General features: G+C 43.4%; 1 protein-coding gene across 1 annotated transcript in view; it reads left to right on the top strand.

The window, feature by feature from the left end:
• Positions 1 to 13043, top strand: part of eef1db (eukaryotic translation elongation factor 1 delta b (guanine nucleotide exchange protein)) — a 38863-nt gene extending 25820 nt beyond the window's left edge. Inside the window, 4 exon segments of the mRNA XM_061684792.1 lie at positions 6021 to 6133; positions 6222 to 6416; positions 6526 to 6720; positions 12951 to 13043. Coding sequence (XP_061540776.1) covers positions 6021 to 6133; positions 6222 to 6416; positions 6526 to 6720; positions 12951 to 12989 — 542 coding nt within the window. The 3' untranslated portion in view covers positions 12990 to 13043.
• Positions 13044 to 16251: the final 3208 nt, after the last annotated feature.

Genomic DNA, 16251 nt, shown 5'->3' with positions numbered 1-16251 from the left:
ATAAGCCAATCACTATCTATCACCCCAATGCTTCTCGTGGCTTGGCAACCTACTTGACACTCTCTAATTAATTTTTTTTCCACAGTGGGACTTGAACCACTGACCCTCCAGCTCCAAAGGGCAAGTCCTTATCGATGAGATACTAACGCTAATTTGTGCTATCACTGCAGCGCTGCTAACCTTGTGGCTTTGACATGATGCATTGGTCAAAGTAGTTGTTTCTAGAACTTTGTCCAGCCTGGCTGAGAAACTGTGTGGGCGGTGGTTATGTTAAATTGCGCCACTGTGTGTAAAGTACAACACGACTTGCTTACAAACACATTTTCAGAAATTGGCAGAAATGTTACCATTTTATACTTGATGGGTAGACGGATACTCCAGAGACCCAACTATTTGTATGCAAAGAATGAAAAAGAACATTTAACCTATGTCCCCTTTATAGTAAATGTTATTGGGTTTTGTTTTTTTAGTCAATTTAATGTTGTTGTTGTTGCCCCACCCCTAACACATTTTTGGTGCCTCCTATGGGCTTTACAGGATCTGTTTGGGATGATATCGTAAATGACTATTTCTCCATCATTTACATGCACACTGACATAGTTTGGTCTCTTCTTTATCACACATCTCTATCAAGTGTGATTTTTAAATACAATAGGTTCAGTTAGTTTCTCTAAATGGGAGGTGGAGATGATGCTCCCTTTAGCTCCCCACCTGTGGATTTTTCAACAAGGAAGAGGTTGTTAGAAAGAGGTTGTACGTGGTCACTATTGGCTAACTCGTACAAGCCGAAGGGTATCTTTACAGCTGTGTATATTACATACGTGAGCTAAGTAGATCTGCCTTGACCCTGTGGTTATGGTGGCGCTCACTTTTACCATGAAGGTCCTCACCGTATTATGGTATGCTGATCAAAAGATGGTTTGATGCAAGTGTATTAAATAGATGCTGACAGAAAATGGATGGATGGATGAAAACAAATTCTCAACTGCCCAAGCCATTATTTTAAATGCTTTGATCAACTATGTTTGTGATGTAAATTTTTGTACGCACATTCTTACTTGACTGAATAGTTTAAACTGTACTGCATTACTTGTGAATAATTGGAGGTACAGCGGAAGACTATTACATGTTTGTTTGATGGTGCTATTTTTTTAATTGTCAAAAACTAATGAACAAAGTACACTTTTTCGGTCTTTTTTATTCAATAGTCATTAGAATAATGCAGTTTTGGTGTTAAAATACATCCATTTGATACGTAGATATGGACATTTGTCTTGTCTAAGTCTAAAAAAAAGAATTACAGTCCCCTCCAAAAGTATTGGAACGACATGGTCAATTCCTTTGTTTTTGTTGTATACTGAACACATTTGGGTTTCAGATCAAAAGATGAATATGAGACAAAAGTTCAGAATTCCAGCTTTTATTTCAATGGTATTTACATCGAGATGTGTTAAACAACTCAGGACAGATCAGCTCTTGTTTGAAGCCACCCACTTTTAAAGTGAGCAAAAGTATTGGAACATGTCACTGATAGGTGTTTGTAGTTGCTCAGGTGTTGCCTTTTAGATTGATTGCTTAAACATTAGATATTGCTTGTTTTTGGCTTTGGCTTCAACCTGTGAAAACTGCATTTGCTGTGAAGCAAACATGAAGACCAGAAAGCTGTCTATGGGAGAAAACCAAACCATTTTGAAGCTGAGAGAAGAGGGAAAATCAATCAGAGCTATTGCACAAACATTACCAATACAATTTGGAATGTCCTGAAAAAGAAACTACTAGTGTACTGAGTAACAGACATTGAACAGGTCGGCCAAGGGTATCAACAGCAGTTAATGACGAACATTGTGAGAGCTGTGAAGAAATGCGCAAAGACAACAGTCAGTGACATCACTGCCAACCTCCACAGGGCAGGGGCGAAGGTATCAAAATCCACTGTTCGAATAAGACTTGGAGAGAAATATACAGGCCATATCACAAGATGGAAACCACTTATCAGCAAAATGAATCTGAAGGCCACCTTGAAAGAAGTACAGAGATGAGCCATAAAAGTTTTGGAACAAGGTTTTATGGACCGATGAGACCAAGATTAACCTCTACCAAAGACATTGAAAAACCAAAGTATGGAGGAAGAAAGGATCTGCTTATGATCCAAAATACACAAGCTCATCTGTGAAGCATGGTGGAGGTAATCTCCTGGCTTGGGCTTGCATGGCTGCTTCTGCAATGGGCTCACAAGTCTTTATTTATGATGTAACTCAAGATGGTAGCAGCAGAATGAATTCTGAAGTCTACAAAACCATTTTGTCTGACAATTTTAAGAAAAATGCATCCAAACTAATCGGGAGAAGCTTCATCATGCAACAAGGCAGTGACCCAAAACACAATGCGAACACAACAAAGGACTTCATCAGGGGGGGAAAGTGGAAGGTCTTAGACTGCCCAAGTCAATCACTGGACCTTAACCCAATAGAATGCATTTTACCTCCTGAAGACGGGACTGAAGGGGAAACCCCCAGAAACAAGCAAGAATTGAAAGAGGCTGCAGTTAAGGCTTGGAAAAGCATTTAAAATGAAGAATGCAGCAGTCTGGTGAAGTCAATGGGTCGCAGGCTTAACACATCTTGATGTAAATACCATGAAATAAAAGCTGGAATTCTGAACTTTTGTCTTATAGTCATCTTTTGACCTGAAACCCAAATGTCTTCAGCATACAATAAAAACAAAGGAATTGACCTTGCCGTTCCAATAGCCACATATACAGTGGGTGCGGAAAGTATTCAGACCCCCTTAAATGTTTCACTCTTTATTATATTGCAGCCATTTGCTAAAATCATTTAAGTTCTTTTTTTCCTCATTTATGTACACACAGCACCCATATTGACAGAAAATTTGATTTATTAAAAACTGAAATATCACACAGCCATAAGTACTCAGACCCTTTGCTGTGACACTCATATTTAACTTGGGTGCTGTCCAGTTCTTCTGATCGTCCTTGAGATGGTTCTACACCTTCATTGGAGTCCAGCTGTGTTTGATTATACTGATTGGACTCTATTAGGAAAGCCACACACCTGTCTATATAAGACCGTACAGCTCACAGTGCATGTCAGAGCAAATGAGAATCATGAAATCAAAGGAACTGCCTAAAGAGCTCAGAGACAGAATTATGGCAAGCCACAGATCTGGCCAAGGTTACAAAAACATTTCTGCTGCACTTAAGGTTCCTAAGAGCACAGTGGCCTCCATAGTCCTTAAATGGAAGACGTTTGGGACGACTAGAGCCTTTCCTAGAGCTGGCCGTCCGGCCAAACTGAGCAATCGGGGGAGAAGAGCCTTGGTGAGAGAGGTAAAGAAGAACCCAAAGATCACTATGGCTGAGCTCCAGAGATGCAGTCGGGTGATGGAAGAAAGTTCTAGAAAGTCAACCATCATTGCCACCCTCCACCAGTCGGGGCTTTATGGCAGAGTGGCCCGACGGAAGCATCTCCTCAGTGCAAGATACATGAAAGCCCACATGGAGTTTTCTCAAAGTAAATAAATAAATAAATAAAAACTAAAACCTGAAGGACTCCCAAGATGTTGAGAAATACGATTCTCTGGTCTGATGAGACCAAGATAGAACTTTGTGGCCTTAATTCTAAGCGGTATGTGTGGAGAAAACCCGGCACTGCTCATTACCTGTCCAATACAGTCCCAACAGTGAAGCATGGTGGTGGCAGAATCTTGCTGTGGGGGTGTTTTTCAGGTGCAAGGACAAGATGCAATCGAAGGAAAGATGAATGTGGCCAAGTACAAGCATATCCTGGACAAAAACCTCCAGAGTGCTCAGGAACTCAGACAACTCAGATTCACCTTCCAACAAGACAGTGACCATAAGCACACAGCCAAAATAACAAAGGAGTGGCTTCAGAACAACTCCGTGACTGTTCTTGAATGGCCCAGCCAGAGCCCTGACTTAAACCCAATTGAGCATCTCTGGAGAGACCTGAAAATGGCTGTCCACCAACGTTCCCCATCCAACCTGACAAAACTGGAGAGGATCTGCAAGGAGGAATGGCAGAGGATCCCCATGTGTGTGTGGGTGTATTAAAAAAATAAAACTCAGAAATCACGGGTTATTCATAGACTTTGCCGTGAAGCTAAAAATTGAGCACAATCCTTCTGATCATCCTTGATCTTTTCTTAACTTAATTTTCATTAAGGTTTTCTATGCACAATTTTGAGGAAAACATGATTTGATTCCATATTGGAATAAGGTTGTAACTGAAGTGAAGCGCTGAGAATACTTTACAGGATGACTGTATATATCGAGTTCATTAACGATTGCGCATGCGCAGAAAGCTGGCTCCGATGTTCGATCGATGGAAGTGCATACATGCGAGAGGCATGTGGTTTCAATTTGAATAGTCAGGGTGTGTTCTAGGGCTGCATGATATCGGAAAAGCATGCGATACGGGTGTTGAATATTGCGATATCGATAGTATTGTGATATTTATCATGCCAATAAAAAAATATTTTTATTAGCTCATGCACAGGTGTCAAACTCAAGGCCCGGGAGCCAGATCCGGCGCTCCACATTTATGTGGCCTGCAAAAGCAAATCTTGTGTGTCAACTTCCCTGATTCTTGTTAAAATCTGTACCAAAATTAAAAATTGTCCCACGTAATAAATATGTATGTTGAGAAATTTTAAGCATTTTTTTTGTTACTAAATCCATTTTCAATGGAACTTGAATAATATTTGAACAACAAACTATAATATTTGACTTGGGCGGCTGTGACTCAGTTGGTAGAGCAGGTCGTCCAGTGACCGAAGGGTCGCGGTTCAAATCCCGGTTCATTTTCATTTATACATTTTTTAACGTGTGAAAATAAGGAGGCTATATGTATGCTCCTATATTTTGTTTTTCATTTAAGGCAAGAGTTGTTTGTTGTTCATTTCCTCCACTCCCGCATCTGCCATCCTTCCTCTGCCCGCTGATGCTAAGATACTCACTAGACACCTATGGGTCCGCCCTAGCCAATAGGAGTCCAGCATCTCGGGGGGTGGATGGCAGGGGCGATTCTAGGTTGACTACTTTGGGTGGGCTGAGAACCATGACCTAATTTTGGAAAATCCCCTTCTGAAATCTGAACTTTTTAGACCTTGAAAAAGTCCATTTGGTGGATGACCCAAAATAGGGCTAGCCTCGCCACTTAAAGATAATAATAATAATGTATCGATTTATCTATTTATTCAATACATTATAAAAGTGCCTAAGTAACTGACGTCCCTATGTGGCGGCCATATTGGTAAGGTCGATCTTCCCTTCAAAGGCAATGCATGAACATTGAACTTAAGTCACAATTTGCTCATTTATCAACTTTTCACAAGGTTTTTCAAATTCATTTGTGGACAAATTCATAGGGTGGGCTAAGGCAAGTTTTAGGTGTGCTTGAGCCCACCCAAAATAGGGCTGGCCTCGCCACTGGTGGATAGCGATGTGTATTTACGGTCACATCTGATTGGTCAAGCTCGGATAAACGCCACATGCATGCAACAAAGCATATAGTACCGTATACATATTAATTTATTGTACATCTTTGCAATACACAAATTGCAGGTGCCATTATCGTGCTGACGATTTTTTATATATATTTTGCAGCCCTCGTGTATTAACCAAATTTCAAGTAAATTTGACCCTTTGGGTGCATATAATAATAGCGCCAACTTGATGCAGCTTGCTTAAAAAAGTAGGGATGCATTTTTTGCCAAAATGTCATGTTTATATGAAGGGCAGTCAAAAAGTAATGATCCCAATTTAATTTCACTAATTAATTCTAATATACCGTATATTAAAAAAAAAAAAATTGTTTAAGCCTTTTAGAAAAGATGTCATTGTTGGATGTAGGCTCATTACGTTTTGACTGCCCCTCATACATGCAGTGGCAAAAAACATGTAAATGTTAGTCAGTTTGCCTTCGTAAACAAGTGATTCCACAGATATAAAACATTTCAGGTGAGATTTTCTGTGTCTTTAGTGGTGGAAGACTTGAGGGCATCACTTTCCAAGCTGGAATTTCGAGTAACAGTCTTGGAGAAATCCCCTGCAGTTGTAGCACCAGCTCCCACTCCTTCAGTCCCCTACACAAATGTAAGTACAGCATGCAGACAGTTTATTTCAACTGTGTTCACGATTAGCTTGGTCCCTTGTGAGGAAGATATATTTTCAATGTTTTTAGGGAACTACCATCCAGCAATCCGGCAGTCCCAACGCAAAAGAGGAGGTGGATGACGATGATGTAGACTTGTTTGGTAGTGATGATGATGAAGAGGCAGAGAAACTCAAAGAGCAAAGGTTGAAAGAGTATGCAGAAAGAAAGGCCAAAAAGCCCGCTGTCATTGCCAAGTCCTCAATCTTACTGGATGTCAAACCAGTAAGACATCACTGCATGCAGATTAACACTTAAGGACACAATTCTTGAAAACGCAAAAATTTTTTGGGGGCAGGTGGCTCAATGTGTCCTTCTCCTCGTGTCTCTTTAGTGGGATGATGAAACTGACATGGCAAAGCTGGAGGAGTGCGTGCGCTCTGTGCAAGCTGACGGTCTGTTATGGGGGATGTCCAAACTGATTCCCGTGGGTTATGGCATTAAGAAGCTCCAGATCTCGTGTGTAGTGGAAGATGACAAGGTTGGAACAGACATGTTGGAAGAAGAAATCACCAAGTTTGAAGACTATGTAAGTAACATTTTGGGGGAGACCTTTCCACATAGACGAGTACATAACAGTTGCAAGAAAAATTACAGGTACATCTCAATAAATTCAAATATGGTAGAAAAGTCAATTTATTTCAGTCCTCAAACATTATGTAGATTAATTAAACACTTCGGAAAATACTTTTCAGAGGCCAAATTCCTGCCTAATTTCCACATTAAAAATAATCATTCCTGGTGAGGATAAATAGTTCAGAGAATGGATGGATGGATTTTATTTTTTTTTGTAATCTAATTTGTTTGTAATCTAGTTAATTTTGTTGTTTGCTGTAACCAATAATCATCAAAATTATACAAAAAAAATAGGAAATATTTCTGTGTGTAGCAGATGTCTATAATATGACTTTAATTTTTTGAATTGACCTAGCTAACTAAATTAAGCTTTTGACACTATTCTAATTGAAATGCGACCTGTGAACCCTTTGGAATCTTTTCATCTAAGTCAGAACAAAAGACAAACACTACTTGAACTGATACCACACAACAATTACTGTATGTTCATAACATTATGTAAACACTCACAGTGCAGGGTGGAAAAGGTATGTGAACCCCTAAGCTGATTACATCTCCAAGGAGTCAGCCAACCTAAAGTCCCATCAATGAAAAGAGTTATTTGGAGGTATTTGGTTAAAGCTGGTCTGCCCTATAAAACAAACACACACACAGACACACCAGTTTTGAGTTTGATATCCTCTAGAAATATAGCCTGATATGAAACATGTCTTGGTTTGGAGACTCAACTGGTTGTTTAATCAAAAGAATCGCGTACTTTTTCCACCCTACACTTTGATGTTTGCATGCCGTGCTCAGAATCCCCGTGGACCATGATGTTCACAGGTGACATTGTGATCTGCAGGGAGCAGGTGGAAGAACAGTTAGAAAGGTGCAGGCATGCTCTGGAAAGGAGAGGAATGAAGATTAGCCGAAGACAATATACGGGCCCCCCCAAAAGTATTGGAACGGCAAGGTCAATTCCTTTGTTTTTCTTGTATACTTAAGACATTTGTGTTTCAGATCAAAAGATGAATATGAGACAAAAGTTGAGAATTCCAGCTTTTATTTCATGTTATTTACATCTAGACGTGTTAAAAACTCAGGACAGAGCACCTTTTGTTTGAACCCACCCACCTTTCAAGTGAGAAAATGTATTGGAACGTGTGACTGATGGGTGTTTCTAGTTGCTGAAGTGTTACCTTTTAGATTGATTGCTTAAAATGAAGAATGCAACAGTCTGTTGAAGTTAATGGGTTGCAGGCTTGATGCAGTTATTGCAAGTAAAGGTTATGCTACCAAATATTAAATGTTATTCACTAAGTTAACTTGTCTGCTCGAATACTTTTGCTCACTTGAAAAGTGGGTGGCTTCAAATAAAATGTGCTCTGTCCTGAGTTGTTTAACACATCTAAATGTAAGTGCCATGAAATAAAAGAACTTTCTGATATTCATCTTTTGATCTGAAACCCAAATGTCTTCAGTATACAACAAAAACAAAGGAATTGACCTTGGCTTTCCCTTACTTTGGGAGGGGACTGTATATTGTCTTACTTTGGCTAATCTACATCCCTCTGCTTTCCAGTGCATGCCACCTCCTCACTAGGGTCACGGGCATGCTGGAGCCTCTGACAAGTACATCGATCCATCCATCCATTTTCTGAGCCGCTTCTCCTCACAAGGGTCGCGGGCGTGCTGGAGCCTATCCCAGCTATCATCGGGCAGGAGGCGGGGTACACCCTGAACTAGTTGCCAGCCAATCGCAGGGCACATACGAACAACCAACCATTCGCACTCATAGTCACACCTACGGGCAATTTAGAGTGTCCAATTAATGCATGTTTTTGGGATGTGGGAGGAAACCGGAGTGCCCGGAGAAAACCCATGCAGGCACGGGGAGACCATGCAAACTCCACACAGGCGGGACCGGGGATTGAACCCCGGTCCTCAGAACTGTGAGGCTGACACTCTAACCAGTCGTCCACCGTGCCTCTGACAAGTACAATTTATCCAAAATGCTTCCATGAGTAAATGTAACAGCGTAAATGTAGCGTGTTCCTACCCACCTCTGGAGTCAAGTCGGTGAAAAATGTGGCAAATGTATGGCCAGAGAAGAATAATCAGAATCAGAATCATCTTTATTTGCCAAGTATGTCGAAAAAAAACACACAAGGAATTTGTCTCCGGGAGTTGGAGCCGCTCTAGTACGACAACAGAACACTTTGACAGAACACTTTTGAGACACAAAGACATTGAGAAAAACAGTCACTGAGCAATAAAGGGTTGCTAGTTATCTGGTAATGCCGGTACAATTTATTTTTATTTTATTTTTATTTTTTAAAGAGTAAAATGGGTCACGTACCCGAACAGAGGAGGGTCAGATGAAGGAAATACTTTTCTCTTGAGGTTTTTTCATTTTAGTTGGAATAAATTAAACACTTTGAAAACTTGCAGTGATACAAAGAATATTTGTCTTATTGTGAGTCACCTGGTCTGCACAGCCCTTAACCTAATGTATTAATGTCAGAAAATGCTAAAATGCTCGTTGCTTAAGTGAAGATGCACCAAGGCTGTTCATGCTTTAAAATAATACGTTAAGTGAAATGTCTTATTTTTTCTTTTCAATTCATAATTGCTCTTGAGCCAAGCAAAAACAGTTTATCCAAATAATCGATTGTTTGATAGAATTTTCAGTAGGCTGCTCGAGTACTAAAGTATTTGTTAGCTGCAGCCCTACATTCAACTCCCCCGTTAAATTGTCGTATTTTTATGGTTTAATAAAACCCTTGCTTCGGTTCCCTGTGCAATTAAGCTGCAAAAAAATTGCTCCTCAAAATTAGAAATTTGCAAGTCAATCTTAGTGCTGCATGTAGGAGTGATGTTGCCGTCCCCTGCAGATGAGTCATTTCATGCTGTTAAAACAGTGCTGTTAAAAAAACATAACCAAAGCACTATTGGTCCTACACTTTACAGACAGCCTCAGTGTTATTGAAGCGCTTTGTTAGTCCTTTCATAGCGAGTTAAACACGCATATTCCAACACCCCTCTGTGAAGTCATTTATCTACATAAAAGGTGTAGATCAGCAGCTACAAGGAGCTTCGCTGAGCCTCTTTTTTTATTTTTTATTATGTCACGATAACACAATGACAATGAGCCCTAGTTTAAAACATTTTTAAATTAAGAAATTAAGGAAATAATCAATTCCATAGGACGTGTACATATCACCTGCTGTATCATGCAACACAAGACAAAAATGTTGGTGGTGACATGACAGTACAAAAATGTGGTCTTCGTCTAATATCATCTCAGATGCAAGCGATACAATTAGTGCTATATCAAAAGTAGACTTTACACCCATCTGATCGGCTTGATCGGTATCGGACGATAATTAGCATTTTATGCTGATCGGCTTTGTCATAATTCGGCGATCCGATCTGCGAAAGACCTTTAATCGGCGTCACCGTATGTGTACGAATCCAAAAGCTAGTTTATTTTTAACCTTGTCGCATGTCTTTTGACGTCATTTACAATCACTGGGTTTTGTCAAATCAAACACGACCGGATACACTCTATACCACGACAACAACAGTGGATCGCGCCTGTATTGTGTCGGTCAAAAAACAACAAAATGGGGAGAAACGTGTGGTGGTGGTGGTCACCGGTGCTCGGGAGAAGATGTTCGTTCAAGGATTGTTTCGAAGTCTGTTCACGTACTTAGAAAATGATACGGCTCACAAGCAGCCAACAAAACATTATGTTAACTAGAGCTAGCACAAACGATTGTACATAAACATGCCAGCGTTCTGTTGAATCATGCTCTAAAGTTTCGGTGTGTGTGAAGTAATTGCAATTAAGTAATTTAATTACAGTTGAATTAGCACCAATTATTTCTGTCATGCTGTTATGTTGGTTCGACCTTACTGATTAGAATACAGTGAGTACGGAAAGAATTCAGACCCCCTTAAATTTTACACTCTTTGTTATATTGCAGCCATTTGCAAATGTCATTTGTTCATTTTTCCCCCCTCATTCATGTAAACACAGCACCCCATATTGTTGCAGATTAAAAAAGAAACAGTGCCTCTGGATTGGCAGACTGGGGTGGTGCTCCCCCCTTTTAAGGAGGGTGTGTTCCAACGACAGGGGTATCACACTCCTCAGCCTCCCTGGTAAAGGGCTATTTGAGGGTGCTGGAGAGGAGGGTCCGTCGGAAAGTCGAATCTCAGATTCAGGAGGAGCAGTGTGGTTTTTGTCCTGGCCGTGGAACAGAAGACCAGCTGTACACCCTCGGCAGGGTCCTCGAGGGTGCATGGGAGTTCGCCCTACCAGTCTACATGTGTTTTGTGGACTTGGAGAAGGTGTTCAACCGTGTCCCTCGGGGAGTCCTGTAGGGGGTGCTTCGGGAGTATAGGGTTCGGTCCCTGATACGGGCTGTTTCGACCGGTGTCAAGAGTTTGGTCCGCATTACCGGCAGTAAGTCGGACTCGTTTCCGGTGAGGGTTGGACTATGCCAAGGCTGCCCTTTGTCACTGATTCTGTTCATAACTTTTATTGACAGAATTTCTAGACGCAGCCGAGGCGTACAGGGGGTCCGGTTTGGTGGCCTCAAAATTGCATCTCTGCTTTTTGCAGATGATGCGGTTCTGTTGGCTTCATCAGGCTGTCCCTGATTTTCGTCCAGGATATCCCTGTACTTGACCGCATTCATCTTTCCTTCAATAAGTAACCAGTCGTCCTGTCCCTGCAGATGAAAAAAACTCCCACAGCATGATGCTGCCACCACCATGCTTCACTGTTGGGACTGTATTGGATAGGCGATGAGCAGTGCCTGGTTTTCGCCACACATACCGCTTAGAATTAAGGCCAAAAAGTTCTACCTTGGTCTCATCAGACCAGAGAATCTTATTTATCACCATCATGGAGTCCTTCAGGTGTTTTTTAGCAAACTCCATACGGGCTTTCATGTGTCTTGCACTGAGGAGAGGCTTCCATCGGGCCACTCTGCCATAAAGCCCGGACTGGTGGAAGAAGGCTGCAGTGATGGTTAACTTTCTAGAACTTTCTCCCATCTCCCGACTGCATCTGTGGAGCTCAGCCACAGTCATCTTCGGGTTCTTCTTTACCTCTCTCACCAAGGCTCTTCTCCCCCGATTGCTCAGTTTGGCCGGACGGCCAGCTCTAGAAAGGGATCTGGTCGTCCCAAACGTCTTCCATTTAAGGATTATGGAGGCAACTGTGCTCTTAGGAACCTTAAGTGCAACATAATTTTTTGGTAACCTTGGCCAGATCTGTGCCTTGCCACAATTCTGTCTCTGAGCTCTTCAGGTAGTTCCTTTGACCTCATGGTTCTCATTTGCTCTGACATGCACTGTGAGCTGTAAGGTCCTAGATAGACAGGTGTGTGGCTTTCCTAATCAAGTCCATTCAGTATAATCAAACACAGCTGGACTCCAATGAAGGTGTAGAACCATCTCAAGGATGATCAGAAGAAATGGACAGCACCCAAGTTAAATATATGTCACAGCAAAGGGTATTTATGGCTGTGTGATATTTCAGTTTTTCTTTTTTAATAAATGTGCAAAAGTTTTGTTCTGTAAATATGGGGTGTTGTGTGTACATTAATGAGGAAAAAAATTAACTTAAATGATTTTAGCAAATGGCTGCAATATAACAGAGTGAAAAATTTAAGGGGGTCTGAATAATTTCTGTACATGACCTGACTAGAGAATATTTTTTAAGATTCTGACTATAAAGTACACAAGTATATATAGTAAATGAACAAGTCATTTAAATAGACACATTGCTCCATCTTGTGATCAGATCGGTTATCGTTTTTTGTAAACTCGCTGATTGGTGATCGGCCCAAAAAATCCTGATCGTGTAAAGCTTAATCAAAACGAATAATACAAAGGGAAAGGAACTATGTTTTTCATTAAGTTAATACAAATTATTCCATCAGTGTAAAGTGGACTCAGCTCTTCCAAGAAAGAAATGACTACACAGTGTGGTAATCTCAAAATGAGGTGTCTTAGTTCTCAAGACATTGAATTGGATCTGTTCTGCAAATAATGTTGGTGAAGATGTTTTTCAAGGAAGCTAAATTGAATTGATGTCCACTATCATTTCTGAGGAATTAGTTATTTTATTTACAATATTTCTTCCAAACTAATCCAAGTGTTTTGTGCTTGCTCTTGCTGTTTCAGGTTCAGAGTGTCGACGTTGCGGCTTTCAACAAGATTTAAATAGTTGTCTCGTACTGTCCATCACCACATCTCTGTTAATAAAAGACTCTTGCACTGAGGCCTTTGTCTTATTATTGCCAAAGTGTGCAGCTGTACTGCTTTCTAAGGCAGTGGTCACTAACTGACAGACCGCGGTCCAGGTCGAGACCCAGAAGCAGTCCCATACGGATCCTGTTTTGGAAAATCTTTTTATGACAGAATAAGTAAGGAAGCAATCTTGTCTTTGTGAGTTTTTTATTACAAAAAAAGAGAGGTCTTTGCAAAGAGAGGAAAAGGTACAAGTCTTACGAGTGGTCACCCGTTACTGAAGCCCAGACAAAAAAAACCTTTGTTATATCAAAGTGAGAGAGACAATTATCAACAATTATTAACAATTATCTTTGTCCAGCTGCACTCAACTTATCTTTATCAAAAAACAGCTAGTAATCACAACATACCTAGGAACAACTAGTCCGCACAGCATCGCCGGAAAAGAGCTAGTAGTCACAACATAGTTAGGAACAATAGTACACACAGTATGGCCGGAAAAGAGCTAGTCGTCACAATGTAACAATAAAGCATGTGAAGGTTGTATAAAACTAATATAAGTAATATTTGGTATAGATAAAACATACATTTTCCAACTCAGCTCTCCCCTTGATTATCCATCCATCCCTTTTCTGAGCCGCTTCTCCTCACTAGGGTTGCGGGTGTGTTGTAGCCAATCCCAGCTATCATCGGGCAGGAGGCGGGGTACACCCTGAACTGGTTGCCAGCCACATATATACAAACAACCATTTGCACTCACATTCACACCTACGGGCAATCTTGAGTCGCCAATTAACCTACCATGCATGTTTTTGGGGCGCTGTAACCAGTCGTCGACCATGTCGCCATTCATGATTTAACTAAATTTCAACAAATGTACATTAATGAAATGAATAATTCAATTATTTTAACAACCCCTCCTTGAGCCGTCCCCTTGTCGTGGTGGAGGGGTTTGTGTGTCCCAGTGATCCTAGGAGCTAAGTTGTCTGGGGCTTTATGCCCCTGGCAGGGTCACCCATGACAAACAGATCCTAGGTGAGGGACCAGACAAAGCACGGCTCAAAGACCCCTAATGATGACGACAAACAATGGACTTCGTTTTCCCTTGCCCGGACGCGGGTCACCGGGGCCCCCCACTGGAGCCAGGCCTGGTGGTGGGGCTCGAAGGCGAGCGCCTGGTGGCCGGGCCTGCACCCATGGGGCCCGGCCGGGCACAGCCCGAAAGGGTAACATGGGTCCCCCTTCCCATGGGCTCACCACCTGTGGGAGGGGCCATAGGGGTCGGGTACAGTGTGAGCTGGGCGGTGGCCGAAGGCGGGGACCTTAGCGATCCGATCCCCGGCTACAGAAGCTGGCTCTAGGGACGTGGAATGTCACCTCTCTGGCAGGGAAGGAGCCCGAGCTGGTGTGTGAGGTCGAGAAGTTCCGACTAGATACAGTCGGACTCGCCTCCACACACAGCTTGGGCTCTGGTACCAGTCCTCTCGAGAGGGGTTGGACTCTCTTCCACTCTGGAGTTGCCCACGGTGAGAGGCGCCGAGCAGGTGTGGGTATACTTATTGCCCCCCGGCTCGGCACCTGTACGTTGGGGTTCACCCCGGTGGACGAGAGGGTAGCCTCCCTCCGCCTTCGGAGTGACTGTTGTTTGCCTATGCACCAAACAGCAGTTCAGAGTACCCACCCTTTTTGGAGTCCTTGGAGGGGGTGCTGGAGAGCGCCCCCGCTGGGGACTCCATTGTTCTGTTGGGGGACTTCAATGCTCACGTGGGCAATGACAGTGAGACCTGGAAGGGCGTGATTGGGAGGAACGGCCCCCCCGATCAGAACCCGAGCGGTGTTCTGTTATTGGACTTCTGTGCTCGTCATGGATTGTCCATAACGAACACCATGTTCAAGCATAAGGGTGTCCACATGTGCATTTGGGACCAGGACACCCTAGGACGCAGTTCGATGATCGACTTTGTGGTCGTGTCATCGGATTTGCGGCCACATGTCTTGGACACTCGGGTGAAGAGAGGGGCGGAGCTGTCAACTGATCACCACCTGGTGGTGAGTTGACTCCGATGGTGGGGGAAGATGCCGGTCCGACGTGGCAGGCCCAAACGTATTGTGAGGGTCTGCTGGGAACGTCTGGCAGAATCCCCTGTCAGAAGGAGTTTCAACTCCCACCTCCGACAGAACTTTGCTCATGTTCCGGGGGAGGCGGGGGACATCGAGTCCGAGTGGACCATGTTCCACGCCTCCATTGCTGAGGCGGCTGACTGGAGCTGTGGCCGTAAGGTGGTCGGTGCTTGTCGTGGCGGCAATCCCCGGACCCGTTGGTGGACACCAACGGTGAGGAATGCCGTCAAGCTGAAGGAGGAGGCCTATTGGTCCTTTTTGGCCTGTGGGACTCCCGAGGCAGCTGATGGGTATCGGCTGGCCAAGCGGAATGCAGCTCTGGTGGTCGCTGAAGCAAAAACTTGGGTACGGGAGGAGTTCGGTGAGGCCATGGAGAAAGACTTCCGGACGGCTTCGAGGAAATTCTGGTCCACCATCCGACGTCTCAGGAGAGGAAAGCAGTGCACCACCAACACTGTGTATAGTGGGGATGGGGCGCTGCTGACCTCGACTCGGGACGTTGTGAGTCGGTGGGGAGAATACTTCGAAGACCTCCTCAATTCCACCGACACGCCTTCCCATGAGGAAGCAGAGTGTGGGTTCTCTGAGGCGGGCTCTCCTATCTCTGGGTTTGAGGTCACCGAGGTAGTTAAAAGGCTCCTTGGTGGCAGGGCCCCGGGGGTGGATGAGATTTGCCCGGAGTTCCTAAAGGCTCTGGATGTTGTGGGGCTGTCCTGGTTGACACGCCTCTGCAACATCGCGTGGACATCGGGGACAGTGCCTCTGGATTGGCAGACTGGGGTGGTGGTCACCCTTTTTAAGAAGGGGGACCGGAGGGTGTGTTCCAACTACAGGGGGATCACACTGCTCAGCCTCCCTGGTAAGGTCTATTCAGGGGTGCTGGATAGGAGGGTCCGTCCACAGGACTCCCTCGGGGAGTCCTGTGGAGGGTGCTTCAGGAGTATGGGGTACCGAACCCCCTGATACGGGCTGTTCGGTCCCTGTACGACCGGAGTCAGAGTTTGGTCCGCATATCCGGCAGTAAGTCGGACTCGTTCCCGGTGAGGGTTGGACTCCGCCAAGGCTGCCCTTTGTCGCCGATTCTGTTCATAACTTTTATGGACAGAATTTCTAG

The sequence above is a fragment of the Phycodurus eques genome, chromosome 8 (assembly GCF_024500275.1).
Source record: "Phycodurus eques isolate BA_2022a chromosome 8, UOR_Pequ_1.1, whole genome shotgun sequence".
In the NCBI taxonomy this organism is placed as follows: domain Eukaryota; kingdom Metazoa; phylum Chordata; class Actinopteri; order Syngnathiformes; family Syngnathidae; genus Phycodurus; species Phycodurus eques.
This window is presented reverse-complemented; position numbering and strand designations above follow the sequence as displayed.